This window comes from Centroberyx affinis, unplaced genomic scaffold (assembly GCF_046629955.1).
Source record: "Centroberyx affinis isolate AG114_WGS23_722 - 3 ecotype Tasmania unplaced genomic scaffold, CSIRO-AGI_Caff_v1 ptg001541l_1, whole genome shotgun sequence".
NCBI lineage: Eukaryota > Metazoa > Chordata > Actinopteri > Beryciformes > Berycidae > Centroberyx > Centroberyx affinis.
In genome coordinates this window covers 390727-410580 of record NW_027279997.1, presented here as the reverse complement: position 1 = coordinate 410580, position 19854 = coordinate 390727, and the positions used below count along the sequence as shown (strand labels likewise).

At 43.5% G+C, this 19854-nt stretch overlaps 2 protein-coding genes across 2 annotated transcripts; one reads left to right on the top strand and one right to left on the bottom strand.

The window, feature by feature from the left end:
- Positions 1-2026: 2026 nt before the first annotated feature.
- trhra (thyrotropin-releasing hormone receptor a) lies at positions 2027-5121 on the bottom strand. The gene is made up of 2 exons (XM_071527472.1): positions 4315-5121; positions 2027-2467 (listed from the first exon to the last, which is right to left on the bottom strand). Exons 1-2 carry the CDS (start codon positions 5119-5121, stop codon positions 2027-2029), a joined length of 1248 nt encoding a protein of 415 aa, XP_071383573.1.
- Positions 5122-12880: 7759 nt separating this feature from the next.
- LOC139650738 (transmembrane protein 74) lies at positions 12881-14538 on the top strand. The gene is made up of 2 exons (XM_071527480.1): positions 12881-12998; positions 13629-14538. The coding sequence occupies exon 2, from the start codon at positions 13696-13698 to the stop codon at positions 14536-14538; it is 843 nt and encodes a 280-aa protein (XP_071383581.1). The 5' UTR covers positions 12881-12998; positions 13629-13695.
- The last annotated feature ends 5316 nt before the right edge of the window (positions 14539-19854 follow it).

Sequence of the window (19854 nt, the reverse complement as noted above, 5' to 3'; positions counted from 1 at the left end):
TGTGCACAAAGCATTGCTTCAAATGGAGATACACTAAGTAAGAGGTTTGTCATCTTTGTGTTCACGTCACAATAGCTTGTGTTCATGCTGCAAACTGGCTACCGGGCTGAGCATAAAACATCTCTATCAAAATAGTCACTGGTTTGGTACTTTCCCCTAAATGAAATACATTTCAACCGAGAACAAAGGGACAAATTAATAAAAGTGCACGACTCAGAGGTACTTTACGATACAAAGTTACAGACTTCAAACCTTTTATTTTCTCACCTATTCCACTGACGAGCTTATTGGCTTGCACTGGTTGGTTTGAAATGATAGAAAAACACATTGATTGGAACAATGGATCAAAACAAGCTATTATTTTAAAAATACGCCTGCTGGCACACATATTTGGAAAAACACGATATTGAATTAATTTCACATTGCACTGCACAATCAATTTCAAGCAATTTTACAGAATGGACAAAAAAGGACTGGTGTTCAGTATAAAACAGCTCCCTTTTCATTTAGAAACTCTGAAGTTCAGTCGGTTTTCATTCCCTCTGAGTGCTCGTATACATATGTGAAAATGTATAGCTAAAAGGAATGGCAGAAAATTCTTCTTCAGCTCATTTTAATAGCAAGGTGAGCCATTATACAGCGATTGCACCAACTCTCTTAAGTACGGCACTTTGTCAGTGAATATTTAAGCATTCCATCATTGCTCTGTGGGTCTTGCTGAGGAGATAGATCACAAAAAAGCCCTGCACTCTGCGGTCTCCAACAATATCAATGAATTACTGTTTTGCCACTGTCACAACAGTTATCAGTCCCTTTGACAAACTACCTCTAGGGATCACATTTCCCATTCATTATTATACACTGTCCACTGACCTTTACACACAATCTACAGTCATCTAATGCCAGAACCACATTTATTCATTTTTATGTTCAGCTTTGACGTGTCTTTCACTGTAAGACTAATGCCCATGCAGAAAACATCACATTTCAGAGAAACTTTAAGGAATTTGAGGTGACACACAAGGATCAAATGGAGTGAGTGTGTTGTGCCATTTCGGTGATACCAGTCCCTTTTTTTCACTTGTGATCTTTAAAATGCATTTTAGACACCTCTAATTCCCCATCTGCGCTGGCTTTCTAGTAGCTAAAAGGTCAAGTTACGGTGTTTTGAATTTTGATAGCTTCCGGTGGGAAGGTACATGAAAGGCATCTCAAGCATTTTGCGACAAGCAATCTGTAGGAGAGATCTTGGTACCTGTGGGGTGCTATGATAATGGTGACAATGGAAATTTCCTCCTGTTATGTATGATATATTTTAGTGCTTGGTCTCTTACACTAATCAGAACGTGTGAGTCTGACTCTGTTTAGTGCTCAGAGGGAGGGGGGGTGTGGAGGGAGGTGGTTCTGGGATGCTCTAACTTATAATTGATCCTCAAGGTGTTGTGGGTTTAATTCAACCAAATCAAATCTGTGATTGGAGGATAACAATGACATTCCCACTCTCCTCACCCACCTTTTCCCTCTAACACCCATGCCAGGTTTCTACAGAGAGAGTGCACAATATAGCACAAGGGGTGGTTACATCACATCCTGTGAATTGGCAGATACTGAAATTAGACACTAGCAGGAGATTTTTCTTTTTCCGAATTGAGAATCGCTGCTCCACATATTAATATACTGTATTATGAGCAATTCATGATGACCCCCTTGACTCCCTTTAGTAGGTAAAACAATGGTAAAACAAAAGTGTGTGCTTTCTACAGGTCTATATGGCAACCCATCTCATCACATCCTACTTCTTTGATGCCATAATTTGGTCTCTGGCAAATGATCTTCTCAAACAAGAAACATTTCCAGCAAGAGGGAAAAAAACCCGTGGAGAGATAAAATTGGAAGTGTTTTTTTTTGGCTGCTTAACACTTTCAATTAAACCTTCTCTAAAATCTCAGCGGGTGAGAGAATCCATACTGTGCAACTGTCAGAAATTCAGCAGCTGTCCTTCTTTAGGGGGCGAAGAGGTTTCCACTCAGGCTTTGACGGCGCTCCCCGACAGGGACGGCCCCTCGAACGACATCTTCTTGGTGGTGGGCAGGATGCTCCTGGGCAGGAACTGATCGGTCGGCGTGGTCAGCTCGTCCATCTCGGTGGTAAAGTGGTCGGGGCTTTCCCCGTTGGACGTCTCCTTGATGACGCTGTAGGTGAGCGCCACGCTGTAAGAGGCGGGCTTCTCCATGCGCTGGGGGCCGCAGTGGCACAGCTTCTTGAAGGCGGCGCGAAACTTCTGGGACATGGCGTTGTAGATGACCGGGTTGATGGCACTGTTTAAGTAGATGCAGAGGCGGCAGAAGAGCAGGAACCAGGTGTCCAGGTAGGCCTTGTCCAGGAAGGAGTTGACCACCACCAAGGTCCGGTAGGGCATCCAAAGTAAGGCGAAGAGGATCACCACCACAGCCAGCATCTTCGTCACCTGATAAAATGCAATCGTGTGTTAAAAACAAACATAAAATCACAGACAAAGATGGTAAGCGGCGCCACTTTTTGGCCACTCAAATCAAAAGTCAAGTGTTCTTCTAGCACATGTGGGATATACAAGCACACCACAAGGGCCCGTCCTTGATTGGCGCCTGGTCTTTGTGAAATGCAAATACATGCTCCCTGCCTGTGAAGGAGGCACGATTAGGAACAGGTAGTAGTCTGACATAGAAATAGTGCAGTGGAGCAGGGTGTTGCGGTTGTGGGAGTGGATGGGTGGATATATTTGCCTTCAACTCTGATGATCCGGGTTTGATTCCTAACCCTGTCAAGAAGATTTCTGCTGTCAATGAAGTTTTAATATTTAGCTAAAGTTTTTCTTATTTAACCATGTCCTAAACCTTTCCCTAACCTTAGCCAAATTATTTTAGTTGCCTTAACCTAACTCAAACCCTAACCTTAACCTTAACCAAAGCTGTTTACTTGTCTAAACTTAACTGTTAGTGAACCTTTTCACGTTACAAACAAATGGCATGTCCAATTCATGTTGTTGTCCCATAATCCAATTTATGGTGGAGGAACGTAATCTTCACAGAATTTGTGTCCATAACCATCTGTGTTTCAGAGTTTATGCTCATGTCACAAAATTTTATGAAACCATTTTGATGATTAGTGTAAAAGTGATTATATTATGAGATGAAAATAAAAGCCTGGTTTGGCCCTAACAGTACAGCAGCAAAGACATTTCATTATTTATTCAGACGATGTGTGCTCGTTCTGTTGATTCATTTGCAACAAGGAAGACTGACAAAACAAAATCCATATGCACAACCCGACAAAGCCTGGATTTGTTCATTGCAGATATAATCAGTAGGTGATAATCCTGATATGAAACTTGAGATGTAATTAGATCTTATCCATATTTATGTTGTGGGGTCTCAGCTCCAGTGAGGTGAATCTAATTGGATTGGTTAGGGGCACTGCCAGCATCTTCAGTGAGCAAAATACCTAATCCTGGATCCTCATTACATTTTGACCTTTTGGGTAATTCAATAAGACCCTGGTAAATGGTATGGATTGAACCATGTCCACAATGGCTGGTTATTGCTGATCAGTCAGAAATGTTTGTTGTTGTGTTTGTGTGTGTGTGCTTTGGTCAATGGCTGTATGATCACCCTAACCATGCAGTCCATAAAAAGTGCTGATTGTTCCTCTGGTTTCCTAAGAGATGGAGAGAAAAAGCCAAAAGCCTGTTTGAGTTAGGGTTAGCTGATTACACTATCCAATAGACCATGGAGCTCCCTCAGGCCACCACACCTCCCGTCATTCCAGGAAGGCTTCTTCCATTGATCTGATAAACAAACATCTACCTCTCCCATCTGCCTGCATGTCTTGCACGGCACGCTTTTGCTTGTGCCTTTATAGCATTATGTTCTTATGTTTATTTTTCATTGTTGTTCATTATGCATATTAAGGTGTTGGGACTCTTTGCAGGGTGTTTTAGAGCGATTGACTGTGTTGCAGAAGCAGATACTGAAACACACTTGGGTAGTAGTGTGAGTTTGCTACAGGTGGGAGAAGACAATTTGTTTTTATCCTTACACCAAAGGGAAATACTCTCTCTCTCTCTCTCTCTCTCTCTCTCTCTCTCTCTCTCTCACACACACACACACACACACACACACACACACACACAGTGATGTAAATAAAAAGGAGGGTAAACGCTGAAATTGAGTGGGTAACCTGAGTTTAAGAGGGTTTACCTACACATCCCCACACACACACAAACACGCACACAGTCATTAGCCTGCACGTCATGTTAATGAGCAAACCGGAGCCCACCTGTCTGCGGGAGGCAGCCGTCGTGCTGCTGGAGGAGCTGGTGCCGATCATCCTGCCTCTCTGACTCGCCTCTTTCTTCCACTTCTTGGTGTTTTCCTTCGGGTCGGAAGGCAGCGGGTTTAGGAAAAGTATCCTGGCGATCAGTCCGTACAACACCGTGGCCAGCATGAGGGGCAGCACGTAAAACACCGCGAAATCCGTGAAGTAAATGGGCAGGTAGTGACTCCTGGACACTTTGTAGGCGCAGCTGAGCAGGACAACATTGTCGTAAACTAACTTTGTAGTGTCTGACAGGAAGAGCCACATGACGCAGTAGACGGAGGTGAGAGCCCACACCAGCATGATGATCTTCTTGGCCCTGGATAAAGTGCACAGGAATTGCGCTTTGATGGGGTGGCAGATGGCGATGTAGCGCTCCACGGTGAAGGCGGTGATGGAGCAGGAGGACGCGTTTATCCCCAGGTACTGGAAATAGGTGATTCCCAGGCAGCCCGCGTAGCCGTACACCCACTGTCCGTACAGGGCGTCAGTGATGTTGGGCAGCCCGGCGGCGGTCAGTACCATCAGGTCAGCCGCTGCCAGGCTCACCAGGTAGCAGTTAGTGGGGGTCCGCATGTGCTTGGTGGTCAGGACCACCAGTATCACCATCACGTTCCCCACTATCCCCACCCCGCATATGAGAGACACCAAAAACACGCTGGCCACTTTGTATTCAGCAGTGTAGTCAGTCCAAACGCCCAGGGTCTGGTTGTCTTGCACCGACGTGTCATTCTCCACAGTAATGTTATCTATGGTGAGGTTTTCCATAACGGGCTAAACTATAGCTCTGTCTTTTTGTAGACCTCATAAAAAAAAATCAAGAAAAGTCATTGCAAAAATCGGGCATTAAAAGTCCAGTGAGAGCCCGATTTTAAGTCCACCAAAAAACTTAATTTCACCCCCAAAATAACCCAGTAGTAATGCCTTTTCCTCTCCATGAAAATTCTGAAATTGCAAAGCCATCAAAAGAAACACATATTCCATGAAAATAGATTAGATTTGAAGAGGTTGTTTCTGAATGAGTCCAGCCTCGGTGGTTGGTTGAAGTTTGCAGAGAGGAGAGGAGGTGCAGCTCCAAGCCCTGCTCCAGTCTCACTGATCAGACAGTGGAGTCATGACTGAGAGCTCCTCTCTGCTCCACATGCCTCTGCTAGTGGTGAAGTAGCAGACTGACACGGAGGCTCCCAAACTTTTTCATGTCAGGGACCCCCCATACTGACACGCTCCACACCACAGACTCCCCATTTGGCAAGATTTTGCCCTGAGGAACCCCGTCTGAGAGGGGGTTTTCTTGTTGGTACATACAGTATGTAACTGTTATATACTGTAAGTGAGGAGGAAACAGCAGTGGGGAGAGAAAAACCTAAAGGGTAAATCTCTCTCTCTCTCTCTCTCTCGCTCTCTCTCTCTCCCTCTCTCTCTCTCTCTCTCCATATACACACATATACTGTATGTATGTATGTATACATGTATGTATGTAAGTATGTATGTATATAATACCATAAAGCACGATCAAGCAAGGTCACAATAAATTCCAGTTACTACAGGCACACACAGGATTATTCTAGAAATATCATAGGGGACACTATAGGATATAAAAATACCATAAAGCATGATAAGGTGACTATAAACTCGCTATTGAGTGCCACAGGCACACTCCTTATAGGAATATTATAGGAATGATAAAGTGATAGTACAGGAAATAAAGTTATACCATAGAGAGAGAGATATAGGAATATATTACATTTTAGAAGAATACCTAAAGAACTCATACGTAAAAACATAGAACGATGGCACACAAATATAATAGCAAAAATCTCTATATGAATATTCCAGTGATATCAAAGGAGACAAAACAAATATCATAAAGTATGATAGGGTCACTAAACTCACTATTGAGTATCATAGAGGAATATCATAGGGATACAATAGGAGATAAAAATGCCATAAACAACAATAAGGCCACTATAAACCCACAGTTGAGTACCACAGACACAATTAAGCCCTTATAGGAATATTACAGGAATATCATCGGAGATAATAAAAAAAAAAACACCATCAAGTATAATAAGGTAACTATAAACCTGTTATTTAGTACCGCAGACATACTGTAAGTCCCTATTGGAATATTTTAAAAAATATTACATTGATTTTTCATTGGTGTTGAGAGAGAATAACAGTAGAACGCTGCACCTTTCCAACCTACAATTTTCTGAAGAATGTTGCACAGATTCCTACTCCTCTATTCATAGAATGTGTACAGTGTACATTTCAGTGTTGAAGAGCCAGCAAAACACATTGAAATAGTCAAGTTTGAAATGTCAAATTGGTGTGATGTAGTCTTTATATAACGGAAAAATACAACTGTAGGCATTGTATTTTCAGAATGCTCACAGCATGATTTGAATTGATGTCATTACATAAAGGACAATAGCCTAAACATTTCCTACTGGTATTGCTTTACTCTTTGTGGACGACACCAGTATTAGCTCAGTTGGTTCTGCAATTTAGCACTATTGTCTTCGTTGGAAGTGGCTGACTTTCATCTGAACCCGTGTTAAATCTACCAGGGAAATGAAGATTTAGGATAATGGGGTTATCCACAACTGTGTTATGCAGTAGAAAGCACCCCGGGGTGTCTCTCTGCCTCTCTCTCTCTCTATGTCTCTCTACCTCTCTCTCTCTCTCTCTCTGTTGTCTACCTGCACCCAGATGACTGCTGATGTGTCAGTGAGAAGGGAAGGAAATGGAGGTTCACACTGTTCAGTTAGATTACGCTATCACAATGTAGAAAAGGGGGGTAGGTGTTCACACAGCTATCACAGCACCCTTGGGTGGCGTCGCAGCGATTCACATGTCCCTAGGGTAAACACCTGTAACATTGGGAAGTGGGACTGAGGGAGATGTGTGCATGTGTGTGTGTGTGTGTGTGTTGGATGGAGCTGTTTCTCAGTGGGAGAGGGAGAAAAAGTCCTTTACTGTCTACAGTCATCTCCATCCGCAGAGTATCTTCTGTGGAACAACAAACCGGCTTTTACATGCTCATGATATAACTACTTGTGATTAATACACCCCCCCCCCCCCCCCCCCCCCCCTCCGGTGTTCAGGCCCCACAGACAAACAGATAAACAAACTGACTGACGGTTTAGGCATTCATTCAACACACAGTCCAGATTAGTGCGATTGTTATTCCCATAGAGGCTGCATGGACTCTAAAGAATAATGAGGCAGAAGATGAAAAGTATTCAGATCTCAGTACAGTATGTTATGCAGCTGTTTATGTTATTGTCAATACAACCTTCCCGGGAGGCTGGTTTTGTAATCAGAGCTCAGCAGGCAGTGGGGAAACTGTCTGGAAGGTAGAATACCTCACCACAGCGCACACTGTATTTAGGCTACATTTAGGACTGCGTGCAACTCGTTGATTTGGATTAAAACAGCAAAACAGTAAGACATTATAGTATAAGATTGCTTGAGTATTGATGCTGCTGTTTTTTTAGGAGATGTGAGAGAACGGAGGCAGCGGTGTGTAATAGATTATCACAGTTTGACCTGCCCCCTCATTGTTATCATCACAGCAGTTAATTCTCCTTGGTTAACCCCACAATCTGTCTACCGATTTTATATCAGAGCGTCCACATACATTAACAGGTTTAGCAGGCCGGGGCTGTGTGGCATTAATTCATTCACAATGATAACCATCAGTTCTCGCTGCCAGAGGGTCATGTGGTAAAATCACACCTGATTCACAAAGGGGGTGGCAATTTTGTAATTACTGTGTGAGTGATTTGTACAGTGCATCCACAGGAGGTCTCAGAGATAGCAGGCAATACTACCAATTCTAAGTGGTTATTGATCCCATTAATGTGCATGGATATGGTTTGCTGTGATTCATTACTGATCCATTTTTATTCTATGGAGATTTTTAAAAGGAAGTGCATTTGGTTGGTACAGACTGGCATCCACATTCATGAACCGAATATGCACTGGCTTCACTAAACAGTGTCCTTAGTATGTCATTTATAACAATAACCTGAAGAGCATTGATTCACATACTGATGAACTACATTACTCAAACTGTTTCCATCCCATAGCATTCAAAACTTTGCTGTCAGTGGAAATCAATGCAAACTTTCCTGCCCTGCTGCTGCTGATCCTGACATTGCTTCTCTTTCCTACAGTACTGATAGTGGGTCTTCACTGCCACCTCATGGTCAGATACTGCTACTGAAGTATTTAACATGAGGGTGGACTTGCATTGGTTATTTATAATCATTTGGACTATGGCACATTCCATAAAGATATAGAAATCAATGCCATTTATTTGTAAGATCTCATGTTTTAGAAGACAGTGGTTAAATAAGTTCAGTACTTATGGTCACTCATCAATACTGAGTTTGAGATTGTAGACATTTTTAAAGCTTTTGTGAGATTGAATGTGTAGGCTGCTCACACTGGAATAAATGCAACTGCTTTAGCCTGCAAAATGTTAATGGTTTCGGAAAAGGAAAAGGTGGAGTAAGTGTCTATTTATAGGAGCTTTTGTGCTCTTGTTTTCTTTTCCTGGGTCATGGAAAAAGTTATTTTCCCTTTGCCACCAAAGTCATTTGTATTTATGAAATGCATTCCTTCAAGGTTTCTTTGGGCTAATGTTTCATCTCCAGGGATCTTTCTGTTATAGAATAATCGAAGGTTGGAGATCATGAAACACGCCATGATGGATAGTCAGTCACTGAAAGCTGTGAGGTGAATCGTCACTGTCTGTCCCTACCAGAGAAAATGAAGACCTGTCAAATAAGAGGCTATGAATTTATGAATATCTTAGCACTGGACACATTCACAAATTCTCAACTGTGATGTCTGTATTTTGTGTTAATATCATGCATTATTCATCCACTGCGGCTTTTAAAAGAGCAGTCCTTTTGTTCCTAATTGGAATTTCAAGGTAAACTTCACAACCGAGAATCTAAAGCTTTGCAAACTTTTACCAGTGGCAACAGTGCCAGCAGACTACTCAGTGTTTGGCGCGTTCCATTTTGCCAAATATAAATGACTTATTTGGCCTGAAGTCAGGAATTTCTCATTTACCTAATGAATGAAATTCATCCTTTCCTGTCTCAAATGTTTGCCTTGCCCATACTAAATAGCTCCGCTGGCTTTGCTTACCATTCAGCGCACACAGGGACACCAGAGCTGAATTTAACAGATTGGACTGTGTAACTGTCGAAATAAATGCAATCCGACATTAAAACAAAATGTTTCCTGTGGTATAATTAGGCCAGTATCATAATTGGACACATTAGAATAGCTATAAGAGATAATTGGTGCACCAGATGGAGAAGCAGAGGCAGAAGACAGGAAAAGACAATATCACCAAGAGCTATTGAAAGCATTATAATGCAAAAGCAGCTGTGGGGCGAGTGGATAACATCACATTAATTATGATAAAGAGACGATAAAGAGAATAAGGGTAGATTAGATGTGGTAATCAATTATCCAAGTCAGCTCGCTTAATCACCAAAAGGTTTTTTTTTTTGTGAAGTCTTATCTTTTCATGAAGTATAAATCTTTGCCCGTGTACACACACACACACACACACGCACGCACGGGAAAGCCATTATTATTTCCTATTATCCCACAGTGTCTGTGTTGAGGCCAGCCACACTGCTTCAATTAGCAAAGCCACGGTAAATGAACTTGAAGGGCCAAGTGCTAAATATTTCATGAACGTGTCTGTTACCTAACCCTTCATCTCGGCCCACACACAGCCCCTCACACACACACACACACCCTCTACCCCTCTTGTCCACAGACACACACAGACACACACATAACCTCTCAGTCTGCCTTCCTCTTAATTCCCCTGTCATCCCTGCTGTCTGCACTCTCCTCTCTGGAAGGCTTTTTAAAAGCGCCTGGAGGGTTTGCGTGCCTGTCTTCCGAAACAATGCCGTGACACTGTGCACCACCTGCTTATTAATAATCTACAGTACCCATGCCATGGCACACAAACCCACTCTGAGACCTCAAGATGCTCTCTGGCTGCTGGGGGTGAGGTAATGTGCTGTACTGACAGTTCGTCATACGTGTTCTTTTTCCAGTGAGATAAAGCCTCTAAATTAATTGTGAAAAGTGAGATAATCATATAAATTATAGACATGATAGTAGCTGCGTGGTCTTTGCTGTTCACCTGCACATACTCACCGATGCTTACTCATTCACCATTCATGATTTTGTCTTTTTTAATCTTTATTTATCCAGGGAAAGTCGCCAAAGCTCCGGGCTCTTTTCCAGCAATGCTCTGTTTCATATTCATACAGTTCTACACATTCATACTTACCTTTTCAGCCTTCTGCTGTCGACCACTGACCAGCTCCAGCAGCTCCTGGAGCAGTTGGGGGTTGAGTGCCTTGCTCAAAGGCAGCTCAGCTGTGGTTGTTGAAGGAGGGGAGAGCGTTACATCATTCACCTCATTCACTTTTCCCGTTCACATTTTCCCAGAGGATTCAAACCAGCGACCGTCCGGACACAAACCCACTTCTCTAATGTCTAGGCAAGCACTCACTCATTCACTCACTCATTCAAACACACACATATACACACACACACACACACACACACCCTCTCTTACTCATCTTCCCCCCAGTAGTTGGCTGCTGTGTTTGGAAGGATTTCCACATCTGCCTCCATCTACGTCTGATATCCCCAATAGGCTAAAGCAGGAACAGTGTCATATCCATGTTTCATAATCTTCATTCTGTCTGTGGGTGTATGCTTGTGGCAGGAGACACACTATGAGGATTTATAGCCTTTAGCAGTGCTGCCCCCCCCACCCCCCTTTAAAGCCTGGTGTCCTTGCCAGCAGGAAAAGTGGTGCACTGTTGCAGATAGCATCTGATAGTCGGCTGTTGTTACCCCTCAGACGAGCACACAGTCAGATTTGAGCTTTGTCTCTCTCTCTCTCTCTCTCTCTCTCTCTCTCTCTCTCCCTCCCTCTCTCTCTCTTTCTCTCCCTCTCTGCATAAAATGGACTAAAGTTCACTGCAGTCTGACCAAACCACACAGTAGGCTACACCATCATGATCGTATATCAGTCAATGACCCGGCAGTATCTGCACTCCGTCCTCTGCAAACTGCTTTCTGGAACAAAAATGGTGGAATAAATCTTTGTCTGTCTCTCTCTCTCTCTCTCTCTCTCTCTCTCTCTCTGTCCCATGCTCTCCCTCTCTCTTTGCTCATCTGTTAAATGGAGTCTTGTTGGGAAATGAGCCAAAGCCATTCACCCGGCCACTCTGACTCCAGGCAAACTGGTGGCTATATTTATAGCTGGTGCCTGGTTGTGCTAAATAAGGTGGAACAGTGAGCAAATGAATATTCAATTTAAAGTGGGATTAACCAGTAAATGGTTGATGGTGAGCTGCACTAAGCCTCTAGTTTGTCAAGTCGCTTTCCAGGAAAAGCAAGGCAGTAATTTTCAGTTGCTGTGTAAGAGTGTATCGACTGTCTTGCAAGAAGCTACTAACGACAAGGACTCTGAATATTAGGAATAAATGAGATGAAATTCCCTAAGATTTAGATGGGGTCACAGATCAGATGACCTACCAGATCTCTAGATTAAACATGGATTAAAGGATGGCTTTGACATAGTGACCAGTAATCTTCTGTGGGTACAGAGGAACAGATGGTGCATGATACATGCAGTTTTACAGTGTTGCCTGTATTGCACCGCTGGATGAATTTATCTGGAATGATATGATGAACACATTCATTAACAACATAGACTAGGCAATACCTCGGTGTGATTCACTTTCCCACATTGTTGAAATTGGTTAAGGAAATTCAGAGGCAGAAGGAATTAATCCTGATGAAAAGTCACCAGAATATTCCTGTAATATTGCCACAGGGACCCACAGTGTGTCTGTGGTTCTCAGTAGAGAGTTTATAGTGACTTTAACATCCTTTGTCTTCTTTTTAATCTCCTATGGTATTATAATATATTCATATAGGGATTTAACATGTATCTGTGGCACTCAACAGTTTACAGTGACCTTATGATACTTTATGGCATTTTTAGCCCCTATGGTATCACTATAATACTCCTATATGGACTTATAGTGTGTGTTGGTACTCAGTAGTAAGTTTATTGTGGCCTTATTTTATTTTATGGGTTTATTTTATCTCCTATGGCACCACTATAACATTCCTAGCCTCTATTCCTACAGTATCCCATAGGGATTTATTGCTGCTCTGTGACAACCTATCCTATCTTATGTATTCCAGGATCACTACACTTCTTTTCTTCTTGAGGGAAGACCATTGCCAGTGAAACGTGAACTTCAAGTCCCAGGGTTCCCTTTAGCCGTTCAAATCCTCATCTCATTTGTGTTGACTGACTGGTGGTGATCTCAATCGGCTCACGGATAGCGGAGCTCCTTTCAGCGCCACAGCGAGGCAGCTGAGGCTCTGTGTGGGAGGGACTAACGGAGAGCTCCCCTCTGTACAGCCTGCCGCCACAGCAGCGAGGAGGGATGTAATATTCAAAGCATATTCAATGATAAGGCGTTTTATCAGTCTACATTGTTTCTTTGGTCCACGATTTGGTCTAAGAAGGCGTATATGAAGAAAAGGGATGCTGAAGTAGCGCGGTGAGTGTACTCTTGTATTTTGTCTGAGGAGATTTTATTGGGGATTAGAATAAAAAAAACGGTTATGCATGGTTGGTCCATCCTTATACGGAAAACCTCACCTCTTCTGTTGCATTGAAGTAAAGTATAGATTATTAGTAAAATAGAAACCTATTTGGAAGTCTTGGTTTCATTTCGCATTAGTAGTAAGACTGATTGCCATGTGATGTCATGACAAGACCATTTACTCGAAAGTAGACTTTAACTATGATATCTATATTTTATGTGATTTAGGCTAGTTGTAGCCCAGCCTCGCTCATGTATTCTGTGTACGTTTTAAAACATAATTAGGGGAAGCCTAATCTAGGTTTACGTGGATTGTTTTCCTAATTGGATAGCCTACTGAGGCAGTTGGCTAATCACAGCCACTCTAAGCGCCTTTCACGAAGGGTCCTCGGATTTCTTTAAAACAAACGGATCAACTTTGAAGTAGCCTAGTCTCGTTTGCAATAAGTCTATTTCGATGTGCAGTTTCCAAATTACGCGCACGTTTTTGCGCATTAATGGATATAGGCATTTACACTTTGCAATAGGGGTAATCTAATTAAGATGCGCCATTTAACTTAGAACTGATGCATGTCCTCTTATCAGGGATGCTGTGGACTGAAAGCGCCGCGGGGGGAAGACTAAGAGTGAACCAGCGGGTGGCGAAAAACGAATGGCTTCTCCAGAGCTGCTTTCCGCAGATAAGGGAGACAGACAACCCGAGGCTCCCGACGTCCTTGATCGGGTTTCCAGCGCGCTGCACGTCCGCAAGTCGGGCGGATCAACAGGAGGAGCGCTCCCCGGGGAGGACGGCTGTAGCCCGGCCCGCAGCTGCCAGGGCCGGTGTCATTCAGCACCGAGGACGGCGCCGCGCAAAGGAGGCGCGGAGGTTAAACTCTGTCACCTCACAGAGGAGAAGGTCCGAGTTTGCTGCGACGAGGAATTAGAGACATCCTTCACCTACATCGACGAGAATGTTAACCTGCGACTGGTCAGCCCGGAGACGAGTTGCAAAAGTCTCCACAGAACCGTGCGCAAAGGCGAGCCTTGCGCCGAGGCGTTACCGGAGCTCTCCTTCTTGTCCGAGGAGGATCTCTCCTTCGCGGAGAGAGAGAATTCTGTAGACTACGGGTTTATCAGTGCAGTCACGTTCCTGGTGACCGGGATCTCTTTGGTGATCATATCCTACGCAGTGCCTCGGGACGTGGCGGTGGACCGGGAGAGCGTCTCAGCGAGGGAGATGGAGAAGCTGGAGATGGAGAGCGCCAGGATTGGAGCCCACCTGGATCGGTGCGTAATAGCGGGCCTCTGCCTGCTCACGCTGGGCGGCGTGGTGCTCTCCACGCTGCTGATGATCTCCATGTGGAAGGGGGAGATGTACCGGAGAAAGGCCTTCGCTTATTCCAAGCGCTCCACCAAACTGTACGGCTCTATCAGTCTGAAAACCAGGTCCAGCCCCACTCACTCATCTGCACACTTGTCCCTGGAGGAGGAAATAGAGGAAACTTTGACTTAAAATACTGTTCTACAGATGAAACTTTTTATGTATCCTTGAGATATTAATATCATCCAGCAACATCTGGCAACAACAGTATAACACATTGTCTAACATACAACTGTATTACATCCAAAGTATAGGTCTACACAGACCTGTTCAATTGTTTTTGTCTTATATAGCTAAAGAAATAGAACAAATGCTGTATCATATATCCACATGACAAACAGAATGGATAAGAAATGTGCTGTGATACCAAGTGGGCAATATTAGCAGGAAAAGTACAGTATGTGGTATCAAATTGTTCCCAAATGATTAAGCATGGCGGCCAAACATTAAAGTGAGCAGTGGAAATCTTAAAAGCCTTGTGTCACAAATACTGGATCACATTTTTTTGTACCAGAGATGCAATCTCTGAGAGCCTCCATTTATTATTAAGGCTATTCATATTTAATGTGAATGTTTCCAACAGTGAAGTGCTGCACAGACACATTTCAGGAAGAGGGAAAAGTGTCTGTCCTTAGGGTTGGAGAGTAGGAGTATGGAGGGATGTAAAGCGGTCCCTATCCAGTCTGATGTGGCAAAAATTGGCTCAGCGGTCCATATGGTAATATCCAGTGACAGTCTCTCTGTGGTGCAATGCTGAGGTAAGCCAATAAGCCCGGCTCCATGCGTCTCAGCCACAGCTCCGTGTCGGCTTGATTGTAGCGAGCAGTTTGACTGCATTCGACAGCAGTGACATGTACTGTACATCCTCCTCTGCTCTCTGTTGATCCACTCTGCCTTCCTTCCCTCCTCCGTTCACCTCCTCTCTCCTCTCTACTGTCATGTCTTCAGCTCTCTCTCTCTCTCTCTCTCTCTCTCTCTCTCTCTCTCTCTCTCTCTCTCTCCCACAGCAGACTTTCCTCCTCGCTGTTCTCCTTCCTGCAGAACTTCAGTGCTTTCTTCAACCTGTGAACAGCTTATACTGTACATTTAAACTGTGCAATGCTTACATAATGAGTGTGTGGGAAGGGTCCTGGATGACCACGGCGTGTGCCTACAAGGTTGATGTCTCTCTTTCTTTCTGTCTCTCTCTCTCTGTCTTCTTTTTCTGTCTCTCTCTAACTGTGGATGGGCTCAAGAACACCTAATCACACATGAAAGAGTTGCCCTACTTCCAAAACCTTAAACAGTCACTACTTCAAAGAGCTAACTACCTTTCCAAACCAAGGTATCATCCTTTTAAGAGGTTATATTTGATGTTATCATCGTGATTTGCTGACTAAAATATAGCAAAGGAATATATTATCGAACAAAGGGCTTTACAAAAAGAGGTTTTTCATGGTCAGAATTACAAAAAAAGTATCATTGCTCTAGGGACAAGTCAAGTCCTAGACTAGCAACATTTTAACAAGCTATTTAGTCTTGGTTTAAGCTTAGTCCATGTGAAACCAGCCTCCTCTCCTTCCTGGCAGTTCTCAATGCTGTCTAAAGAGGACTGTGTTTATTCAGACTTGCACAAAAGAAAGAAGGAAAAAAAGAATTTAGAGCAGTTTTCTAACTAAAAAAAAAAAAAAAAAAATCAGTGTAGGCCACTCTGTCTCGCATAAATCATGCATGAACACTAAAATTTATGAACATTTGCTTCTATATGTACAGCAAAATCTTACATTCCACAAGACGAGCGCTACTGATCCTTTTGCGGTGTCACTCTGTTACCTCGGTTTCTCTCCTCATCCTTTCATTTCCCAGGCCGTGTGATCCTAATTCAAGGCTTACATTCAGAACGACATGAGTCAGCCTCCATTAATGAGATGCGTAGCGAAGCTGATTACTCCTTGGTAAACAGCTCGGGGGCAAACCATTGTTGTGCTTTCATTCAACTGTGTTGCCTCTCTGTATACTGTCAAAAGATATTGTAAAGTACCAGCCGAGGCACAGTCAGATGAACCAGAGCGAACAGGTTTGGATCAATGTGATTTGTCATCTGCTTACTGCCATGTTTCTACTCTACAAGAGAAAGGAGAAAGGTATATGAACTAGTAGCCATGAAACGATTGACTACTGGAGTCTAATGAGGTATTTAGGATCATAATTTTTTAAAATCATGAACACATTGGTTGCTGCAGCAATGAATTAACGCTACTTTGTGTTGCTGAAGCTTTTGATTTGCTCTCTGTGGACACAGCTGACATGAGTGTGTGTGCATCCCTGCAAAACAACCATTAAGTTTTGAAATGGCAATAAAATGCCAAATGAAGAGATTTCCGGGAAAGGTAATAAAAGTTAATGATCCAAGCGAGGCAGTGTTGTCCTGTTCTCTTCACAGAAACTGTAGCTCCACATCCAGCATGACAGATGTTACCGTGATGTTTCATTTAGCAGGCTTTCCTAGTGATGTTGGCTTTGGGAACAAGGTGTGACGCCCAAGTGCCGAGCATCTTTCTCTCTCTCTCCCTCTCACCAATATTTTGACTCAACTCATCTTGCCCAACACTTAAAGGGCAGCCAACAGCAACATTACCAGTGCCAAGCCTTATGTATGATAGTATTGAGTAATTAATTCTAACGCTGATGGCGGTTGCATTACTCATTCTTCAGCACTCCCCCTCCAGTGTCAGAGCCATATTCCAAAGCGGCATCATCTGCGAGAATGTCACTGTTGCAGCACTCAGAGGATCATGCAAGCCCGAGGGAACCCATTAACATTGCAGACTTCAAACAGACTCATCTGCAGCATGTAATGTACTGTATTGTAGGTTTCCAGTTATACACGAGGTCTCTCTTGCTCTCTCTCTCTTCTTTTCTCTTCCCCCCCTCTCCTTTCTGTCCTCCTCCATGGTTGGCACGGTGCCTCAGAGCCAACACCAAGCTTCCCCTCATACAGCCAACTAAACGTGTTTGGGGGATTTAATCAGGGATTTGCTTGAAGCGACAGCATTTTACACGCCAAGCTCAAGTGTATTTCCAGAGGTTTCATGCATAAGCTCTTTATCCTTGAGCGGTGCACAGCTAAATCACCCTTATTGATATTTGGTTGGCTTCTCTGTGAGCCGATCCCTCCAGGTAAGACCGGGAAACAGCTGAGCCGCTGCCATCAGCTAATTTCCCCAAGGTATTATTACACTCCTCCATATTGTCAGTGATGATACTGTGTGTGTGTGTGTGTGTGTGTGTGTGTGTGTGTGTGTGTGTGTGTACCACTGACTAGGTGAGGTGCTCACCCTACCTTAAGGAGCTGCTAACCAAAAATAATTTATTTTCAATGGGTTTCAATGTTGAGTTTCAGTGCTGCATGATGGTCTAAATGCTGTTTCAGAGGCTTTTTCAAATGGACAATAATAAAATTCTGGGGGAAATGTTGGTATGTATGTGTGTGTGTGTGTGTGTGTGTGTGTGAGAGAGAGAGAGAGAGAGAGAAAGCATGATAGAGATATATGGAGGGGGAGTGCATGGGTGTGCAGTGTACATACATCCATTTAGGTGTGTGTATGCATGCTTTTAACTGAGTAGAAAGAACTGCCTTTCGTTTGTCGTACATATTAGATATAGTCATATCTAAAGTGATCTTGCCCTCCATCCATCGAACAGTGGATGGTAACGCAAAAAAATGTTTCCACTTCTATTGATTGTTCATGAGGGGAACACTAAAGCCAACCTCCTTAGGGATATGACTTCATTCTCGGTCGCTTTCTCCGTTGCCTTTCTCAGACAGGATATTTTTAGTCAATGTGCATATTGGATTTTTGGAAAGCTCATTGTATTGTAAATGTAGTCTACAAAGCTGGTTTCTCAGGATGCACTTAGCCTGGCTATGTTTTACATTTTGCCTGCAAGAACATTGATCCGCATTGTTCGGTCCTGCTAGGCCCTCTCACGCGGTTTCATTTTTACATAGAATTAGTGTAAAGCTCATGCAAAATCCAAGTTTATGTTGTGTCCTCTTTCAAACTCACTCCCCCCGTTAGTACTGTGCTGTTCTGTACCGCCTTTCTCTTGTGTTATCCTATTTTGGAATCCTGAACAGTTCAGCAATTTATTATGCTGTGTAGTAAGACTGAACAAAACCCTGTTCTTACAAGAAGGGACCACAAATACTGCTCCATGTCAAATCGATTTACGTCTCTGGTCAGCCATGTTCTGCATCACTGACACCGAGGCAGTGCTGAGAAGGGCTTTGTCACTCGCTCACTGGCCAAACTCACTGATGTCTCTTAGCTGCCTCATCCCTCAGTCGGCAATCAGGCCTGCCGTACCCAGACACAAGAACGTCTGTGGAGCCATTTCCTGTGTTGTCCTTGGAGCTTAAAATCACTTTCTCAGGCGGCTAAACTATCAGTCTGCTGACTGCTATGGTAGTTGAGAGAGGAAATGAGGTGATCGGTCGGGTCAATCTTACAGTAAAACCACTCTGCCACTGCAAGGAGGCAGTAGAGGCTAAATCTCTCTCTCTCTCTCTCTCTCTCTCTCTTTCTCTCTCCCTCTCCCTCTCTTTCTCTCTCTCTGTGTCTGTGTCTAAGAAGTGGAGCAGAATAGCAAAGAAGGCACTGATCATCCAGTGCAGTGAATTTTAAATGGGCTGTTTGCTGTGGCAAAGGCCGTGGCCTTGCCAGTGATGTGGTTACACAGTGGCTGCTTTAACAAGAGCCCTCCAGGAGTATGCATTGCTGTCATCTTGTCAGTGAGGTGAATGCTTCCTCAGCTTAGCAGACATCGGTAATGTGAATGTATTGCACAAACAGATAAATGGCAAGATCGGTTCACCTCTTGATCACCTCGCTATTTAGCCCCTTCTGCTGTAAATCAGACAATGTTGCAGGGCTCCCTTGATTTAATTTGTATCAAATTGCTAATGCTGTTATTTGTCATTCATGGCCCCTCGTGTATGCTTGTTTCCCCCATTATGCCTATGCATTTACCTCCAATTACAGTAAATAATGATAGACTAGAATGCAGCCTTTAGAAAGCCTTCAGTGAGCCAGGAAAACAGAACGTCTCATCTCCTCTTCTGACCAACAAAACACAGTGGCTATAGGCATCCTGAGTGATATGGCACATTCATACCTGGACGCAAAGCGCAACGTGTCTGCCCATGTTTTTGGCAGATTGGAATTTTTTAGTTATACAAACATTTCTTGGAGTCAGAACTAGTCTGGAGGCAGAAATAATCTCATTAGTTGAGTTAAACCTCAGTGGGCGGAGCCAAAGAACCACAGTTTTTATGGCCGAATAATGTTAGACTGAAGCCCAGTGAAAAAGGCAAGCAGTAAGAGAGGAGGTAGCTGATATTATGAAGCCTAGGACTTTTGCTACTAACTGAAAAAATGCAATCTAGCCATACTAAGTCATCTTGGT